The following is an 8385-nucleotide window of genomic DNA, read 5'->3' as shown; positions in this document are numbered from 1 at the left end:
TGGGGCTGGTTGAGGCCCTTGGTTCCTCCCTGGCGAGCAAGGCTTGCTCTGGGAAGAAAACCAGGTAATGACGGACCCATTAACAGGCCCTCCAGCTACAGCAGAAGAGGACAGCACCTGCTCTAAAAGCATCTGCCTCCCGGCCAGGCCGGGTAGCTCAGTTGGTTAGAGCATAGAGCATCGTCCCCATATGCCAAGGTTGCTGCTGGTTTGATCCCTGTACAAGAATCAACCAAAGGCCCTAGCCGGTTTGGCTCGGTGGATAGAGCGTCAGCCTGCGGATTGAAAGGTCCTGGGTTCATTTCTAGCCAGGGGCACATGCATGGGTTGTGGGCTTGATCCCCATTGGGGGGTGTGCAGGAGGCAGCCAATCAATAATTCTCTCTCATCATTGAGGTTTCTATCTCTCCCTGTCCCTTCCTCTCTGAAATCAATAAAAATACGTTTTAAAAGAAACAAAACATATTTACTTATTTTTATATATAAAAGCCTAAGCGACCGTCCGACCGGTAGTTATGATAACCTCTAGGGGGCAGGAGCTTCCGAGCTGCAGTGGCTTGGCAGCTGCGGTTCTCGGGTTTGATGTGAGAGAAACACATCCATTGGTTGTCTCCAGCAGGCGCCCTGACCAGAGCTCGGGATTGAGCCTTTGACCAGAATCAAACCCGGGACCCTTCAGTCAGTGGGCTGATGCTCTATCCACTGAGCATCTGGCTAGAGCAATAAAAACATATTTTTATTTAAAGGAGATTCGAGTGGGGGTGCCCCAAGGTGGGCACACACTGGCTTCTTTGTCTTGAGGTTTTGTGGGGGGTTTTTGTTGTTGTTTTTTAAATATATTTTATTGATTTTTTACAGAGAGGAAGGGAGAGAGATAGAGAGTCAGAAACATCGATGAGAGAGAAACATCGATCAGCTGCCTCCTGCACATCTCCCACGGGAGATGTGCCCGCAACCCAGGCACATGCCCATGACCGGAATCGAACCCGGGACCCTTCAGTCTGCAAGCCGACGCTCTATCCACTGAGCCAAACCGGTTTTGGCGTCTTGAGTTTTATTTACTTTCCAAAGGTGGGGATTTTAGGAGAGTCCTCAGGGAAGATCTCAGTAGAACATCCTTTCAGGGTCGTGGTCTCCACTGATAGGTCAGGACCAGGGCAGGGGTCATTAGTCATTGCAGCTAGTCCCGGTTTTGCCTTCCTAGTTTTACAGCTTTTCTGGGCCTGGAGCTGAAATACAACTGAGGCCTAGATGTTATCTCTAGGGAGGAAAGGTCAGGGAAGGGTCCTGTGACCAGCAATGTGCTAGGGGCAGAAAGGCCACCCTGGGGGTGAGGTGGCACCAGTTTTGCCTGCTGCTAGGCACCCACGACTTCCCATCCTGTGACCTGTATCTGGCTGTAAATTGCTTGGCCAGTTTGTTCAGCTACCTGTCTCAGTTTCCACATTCCACTTGTCAAGGAATTTTCCTAGCTTCTTATTATCCTGCCTCACAATAAAGTATATGGAAGTCTTAACTGGCCTTTATGGGCAATATAAAATGTTATTAGCAGCATCTAGAATTAGAGTGACTTGCTGTATATGACCAATAAGGAAATATTATACTTGGATTCAGAATGAAAATTATTTTTGCTGTATAATAAAGATCATAGTTCACTTTTTAGTTGCGTTTTATGAATAATGTTTTGAACCTTTTCAATATAGATAAGTATAGAAAAAGTGGCGAGGAGTCAATATACTTCATTATGGAATACTAAATTACTGAAAGAAAAATTCCAATTACTCTGTGAAGGAGCCTTTCAAGGTAGTCTTTTTTTTCTGATGTCAGATTTTAAAGACTGAACTAAATCCAGGACATTAATCAGCTCTCCATTTTCAACTGCCTAGGAAGATTAGGGCAATTAATACTTGTTTAATTATACATTCTCTCTAACATTTATGGCCAAATGTACTATATAACTGTAGACTTTTTCTACTTGAATGTTTTGTATCATAGTACTTAAACAATAATTTTGGTTTATTAAAAATAAAGACTAAGCCTTTTATTCTGTAAATGCTCTTGGATTTTTTTTCTTCTAAAGCATATTTTTAAAAGAAGGACATAATTGTTTTTAATTGATTTGTTGGTCAGCAATATGCCAGTATCCTCGTACTCTTTACAACTTATGATTGGCAGTATTTAAAATATCTCAGAACTACAGTGGCCTTTTCAATAAACTAAAACAGCTATCAGAAAAGTGCTGAGACATCTCCTAAAAAGTAGTCTTTTTCATAGCTTTGTGCAATACAGAGCCAAAGTCATTTGAAGTAATTGACCTCTGTGGTCAACAGTGACTCAAAAAAGTACTTGGTATAATAAATTGAGGGCCCTTCTTGAAAGTTGTTTGGAATTGAAGGTCTTTGTGGCTAGAATGTATCCAGCCTGAATATTAGACATTGTAGTATTCCTGCTCATTCAATAAGCAAATGGATTGCAAAAATATGTATTAGGCTTTGTGGACGGTACAGAGAGAATACACCCCTATTCTTGAAGAGATAGAAATAGAAAATTAAAATCAATAGTAAAAGTACAAGCATAGTACTTTGAATGGCAGTTGAGCTGAGCCTTCAAGGGAGGAGTAAGAGTTTGAAAGCTGAGGGAAAAGCATTTATAAAAGGTCACAATGAGCTGGTTTTGGTAGAGTTCAGTTGGTAGAGATTAGATTTTAAAGACCTTGAATGTATGTTAAAGGATTTGGACTTTATAGGTGAAATGAGGTGAAATGTGCCTACCTTCCTGCATCGCCCTACTGCGGATCAAGCGTGCAACCTGGATATGTGCCTGGACCAGGAATAGAACCTGGGACCTCTTGGTGTATGGGTCGATGCTCAACTACTGAGCAACACAGGCTGGGCACATGTGGATATTTAAATTTAATTACAAGTAAACAAAATTCATTTATTTAGTTGCACTTGACAGACAGACACATATCAAGTGCTCAATAGCCACATGTGAGTGGACAGATCAGGTTTAGAACATTTCTTCAGTGTAGAAAGTTTGTTGGGTAGAATGGCACAGATGTTTATGTGGGGAGCTATAGCAGGATTTAAAGTGTAAGAATGAAAACTTTTGTCTGAATTGTGGTTTTATGATACATGCTTTGTGAAAAATATGTAAAAAGGCAAATTAAGAAACAAAATTAGTTTGAATTTACTAAGAAATTTCTATTGAAATAACTCTAATATGAATGATCTTCTAATGTGTTTTCTCCTTTTGGATTTTTATGTTGTATTTTCTTGAAGGTCAGGTTACTTTCAAATTGGGAGCTGAATGTTAGTGTTAATCCAGGGACTTGTTATATCCTGATCTTTTTAGTTGATTTCCTACTTAATTAATGATTTCAATTAAATGTGCTTTTATAGCATTGTAGTGATGATGAGTTTTGAATCTCAATGAACCATGGGTTTAAAATGAAATGCAAAGACTTTATTATAGATTAGATCAGTGGTTGGCAAACTCATTAGTCAACAGGGCCAAATATCCACAGTACAACGACTGAAATTTCTTTTGAGAGTCAATTTTTTTTTAAACTTAAACTATATAGGCAGGCACATTGTTATTAACTTAATTAGGGTACTCCTAAGGCTTAGGAAGAGCCACATTCAAGGGGCCAAAGAGCCGCATGTGGCTCGCGAGCCGCAGTTTGCCGACCACAGGACTAGATATGCTTTTTCTACATTACTGATTATTTTAGGATTCACTGGTATTTTAAATTGAACAAACCAGAATGAAGAAAGCAAGACTTTGCAAACTTGAGGAATAAAATTATAGAATAAATAGAAGTGACAATACTAATTTATATATTTCTTTTCAAGGACTACAACTCCGGGAGAAACAAAACTGCTGGCCTCTGAAATCTATGACATTCTTCAATCTTCCAATATGGCAGATGGTGATAGTTTCAATGAAATGAATTCACGTCGAAGGAAAGCGCAATTTTTTTTGGGAACTACAAACAAACGTGCCAAAACAGTGGTTTTACATATAGATGGTCTTGATGATACGGTAAGGCTTTTATAAACATGTGGTTCATAAGATGGGAAAGAGAAATCATGTTAACTAAATAGTTTCCTCAGTGTCACAGTCTTGAAGAGTAAGTCCCAATGTTAGTATTTTATACTGATAAAGGGGAGCATTTTGTGCCCAAGAGGCTAGTTAATCACAGGACATCACAGTTGTAAGCATTTATACCCTAATACTAGAACTTCAAAATACATGAAGCAAAAACTGACAGATGCAAAGAGAAATAGATAAATCTATAGTTAGAGCTAGAGGTTTGAATACCACTCTCTTAGTTAATAGAACAACTCTATAGAAAATCAGTAAGGGTATGGAAGACTCAACTCTAATAACCAACTTAACCTAATTGATAGTTACAGAATACCCTACCCAACAGCAAGATAATATTCTTTTCAAGTGCCCGTGGAACATTTGCCAAGATCACCTCCCTTTTTCCTTCCTTCTTATTTGTTGATTTAGGGTTTATTTATTTTTATTTTTTATTTATTTCATTTTCTTCTTTATTGATTAAGGTATTACATATGTGTCCTTATCTCCCTATTGGCCTGCCCTCCTCCTGGCTAGGGTTTATTTTATATATTTTTAACTATCACAGTGTAGCTTCACTTACTATTACAGTAGTTCTTCCTTATTCACGGGTATAAGTTCCAAGAACCCCAGTGGATGTCTGAAACCACAGATAGTACCCAATTCTATATATGCTGTGTTTTTTCCTATACATACATGCCTTTTCACTTAAAGGAAGGAAGCACTTTATGGCTTATCGTTGGCATATTTTGCCAGCCTTGTTGCTCTTGTGCTTTGGGCCATTATTGAGTTACTTCAACACAAGCGCTATGGTACCATAACAGTTGATCTGATAACCAGGAGGACTGCTAAGGAACTAAGAGGCAGGTAGTGTTTACAGCATGGAAACGCTGGACAAAGGGATGAATTATTTGTGTGTGTGGAGGAGGGATTGCATGAAATTGCATCACATTACCCAGAATGGTGTGCAATTTAAAACTTACGGATTGTTTATTTCTGGGGTTTTCCATTTAATATTTTTGGACCACAGTTGACTGCAGGTAACTGAAACCACAGAAAGCAAAATTGTGGATAAGTGGGGGCTACTCTGTCACTTTATGCATAGTGTAAGACATAACCCTGTACTTCCATTTCCTTCATCTCTGCCTTTGTGCTATTGTTATCATGTTTTATTTCTGCATATGTTATAAGCCTCCAAATACATTGCTATTACATTAAATATTTTTAAAAAAATTTTCAAAAAATTTTTAAATTTAGTGATTTGAGAGAGAGAAAAACATTGATTTGTTGTTCCACGTACTTATGCATTCACTGGTTGATCTTTGCATGTGCCCTGACTGGAGATTGAACCTGTAACCTTAGCATGTTGGGACCACGCTCTAACCAACTGAGCTTCCTGGGCAAAATTCTCTTCAGTTTTTTATTATGAAATATATATAGCATAAAATTTACCGCTTTTACCATTTTTCAGTATAGCTTTCAGTGGTATTAAATACATTCATAATGTTGTGCCATCATCCCAACCATACATCTATGTATGTACAATTTTTTATCTTGTAAAACTGGAATTCTGTACCCATTAAACAAAACTTCCTTGTCGTCCTTCCCTGCAGCCCACCACTACTCTATTTTCTGTATCTATGATTTTTAAAAAGTTAGTCTCTTCTAAAGAGACTAACAGAACTCAGGACTCAGCAGAGCAGAGTCCACAGGCAGTGCACTCGATGAGCCCCTGTGGGTCTGCACCGCCACGCCCACTATCCCAGATCCTTGCCTGGGGGGTGTTGAAATGTAATCGGGAGTAGGGAGTAGTGAAAAATTGGTTTAAATAGGGAGATAGCAAGAATGTGAGTTGTTTGGAAGGATGTGGGAATAAATGTGAAGGCTGATTTTATTTCATAGAAGAGAAGAATGAATTGGGTAATTTGAAGGCAGTGCTTCTCAGGGTGTGATCCAGAGACTTGGAGTCAGTTGCAGATTCCTGTCCCCTCAGAAGTACCAAATTAGACCTAGCGGTTTGGCTCAGTGGATAGAGCATTGGCCTGCAAACTGAAGGGTCCCAGGTTCGATTCCAGTCAAGGGCACATGCCTGGGTTGTGGGCTCAATCACCAGTAAGAGGTGGGCAGGAGATAGCTGATCAATGATTCTCTCTCATCATTGATATTTTATTTCTCTCTCCTTCTCTCTGAAATCAATAAATATATATCTATATCTAGATAGATAGATAGATATAGATATGTATATTTTTAAAATTCTTTATTGTTGAAAGTTTTACATGTTTCCTTTTTCCCCCATTGACGTCTTCCCGCCCACTCCCACCCCCCAGCACATGCCCCTACTCCGATAAAAATATATATATATAAAAAAAGACAGTGGTGGAAATCCTACCTTAAAAAAAGAGTATGGAATTAGAACCGAGTCTCAGCACAGTCAGTACAGTAACGGGAAAATTTAGATGTGTGGGCTTGGGGGGAAGATGGGATGAGGAGAAACTACTTTTTAATTCATTTTCTCTTTGGATCTTGTGATTGCGATAAGTACTTACTTGATATCTAAGTGGATATATCTGAAGGCAAATGAAAATAAAATCATACTGGAATATGTGTTTTTACGTGGAAATGATAATAGTCTACTGCGGGGTGAAGTAAAAAGAAAATCCCTTAGTTTTAGACACTGGACCTTGGAGATAAGATGACACAGAGATGGAATAATTTTGGTGTAAGTGGAAGACCAGGGTAGTGTATTAGGAGTTAAAGAAGCATTGAGAGGTGATACTGTACTTTAAGAGCAAAATGAGAACCAAACAGAGGATATTGATAACCCTGGAAAATAAAATGGGTACCTACTGAGAATGCCATTTATGAAGGATGTAGTGATGGTTATAAATAATAAGTGAATGAATGTTCACTAATTCTAACTTTATTATAATTTATCCCTAGAGATATTTAAGCTACAGCAGAGGTCAGCAAACCTTTTCTTTAAAGGGCCACATAGTAAATATTTAAGGTTTTTCAGGGCATATGTTCTCCAAGTACTAACTATGTTGTAGAATGAAACTAGCATCAGGCATTCTGTAAACACATAGGTGCAGGTGTGTTCCAGTAAAACTTTATTTATTTTTAAAAATTTTTTTATTGATTTCAGAGAGAAAGGGGAAGGGAGAGAGAGATAGAAACATCAATGATCGATCAGCTGCCTCCTGCATGCCCCCCAGTGGGGACTGAGCCCGCAACCCAGGCATGTGCCCTTGACTAGAATCAAACTGAGGCCCCTTCAGTACGCAGGCCAAGGCTCTATCCACTGAGCCAAACCGGCTAGGGCTGAACCTTTATTTACAAAAACAACTGGTGGACTAGAGTTTGCCCATCCTTGAGCGAAAGGTATGTCTACTTTTCAGCACTTTTTCTTTTTGCTTTAAGATTTAAATTGACATTGGCTGATTCCTTGTTAAAGTTATCAAAACTAAATATTAGTAATGAGCTTGAAAAAATCTAGCAGAGAATACTATTCTGTTGATCTTATAATATGTAATAAACTTGACTAAGCACCAATCTCCCCATGTCCTCACATAGGAGATCATGGAACTGAAATAGGGACATTTGTCCCCCATGGTGCTACTTATTTCCCCCTCCACCCCCCCAAATCTAATAACTGGTTTAGTGTGGTTTCAGTTGATTTATTCCCTTTTATTATTTTGCCAATTTTGGTAACAGTTTGCTTTTACTTTTTCAGTCTCGGAGAAATCTATGTGAAGAAGCTTTGTTAAAAATTAAAGGTGTCATTAGCTTTACTTTTCAAATGGCTGTTCAAAGATGTGTGGTACGAATCCGGTCAGATTTGAAAGCAGAGGTTAGTATTTTAAATGCTGAATATGCTCAAGATCCTAGGAAACAAATCAGTGTTCAAATTTGTCCCTTTTTTTCTCTTGGCCTAGGCTTTGGCATCAGCGATAGCATCAACCAAGGTTATGAAGGCTCAGCAAGTTGTGAAAAGTGAAAGTGGAGAAGAGGTAAAAGCTTTACAGGCTTTCTTTATACCTAACTCTGACGCCCGATTGTTCTCTATGGCTAGCAGATTGTTTTTAAATAGTTGCCAAGGATATAGCAGTGTGATTGGGCCAGATTATCTCAGTGTTTCTCGGTTAACAACTCTTTTAGAGGTATAGAAAGATCTTTCGTGGATTTCAGCCTGTTTTTATATCTTATATTTTGTGAATTTCAGTCTCTTCTTTATTTCAGTAGAGATGTCTTGCTGATATTATATGGAAATAAAGGAGATGTGGTTTCCTTGCATTGGTC

General features: G+C 38.8%; 1 protein-coding gene across 1 annotated transcript in view; it reads left to right on the top strand.

Annotated features, from left to right (window-relative positions):
- The window catches only part of ARMC1 (armadillo repeat containing 1), a 26343-nt gene that overhangs the window by 14516 nt on the left and 3442 nt on the right, over positions 1-8385 (top strand). Inside the window, exons 4-6 of the mRNA XM_006766986.2 lie at positions 3855-4044; positions 7820-7936; positions 8022-8096. Of these exons, the coding sequence (XP_006767049.1) occupies positions 3855-4044; positions 7820-7936; positions 8022-8096 (382 nt within the window). The remainder of the gene's footprint in view (positions 1-3854; positions 4045-7819; positions 7937-8021; positions 8097-8385) is intronic.

The sequence above is a fragment of the Myotis davidii genome, unplaced genomic scaffold (genome assembly GCF_000327345.1).
Source record: "Myotis davidii unplaced genomic scaffold, ASM32734v1 scaffold580, whole genome shotgun sequence".
Lineage (NCBI taxonomy): Eukaryota > Metazoa > Chordata > Mammalia > Chiroptera > Vespertilionidae > Myotis > Myotis davidii.
Note: the sequence above shows the minus strand (reverse complement) of the source record. Positions and strands in the feature narration are given on the sequence as shown.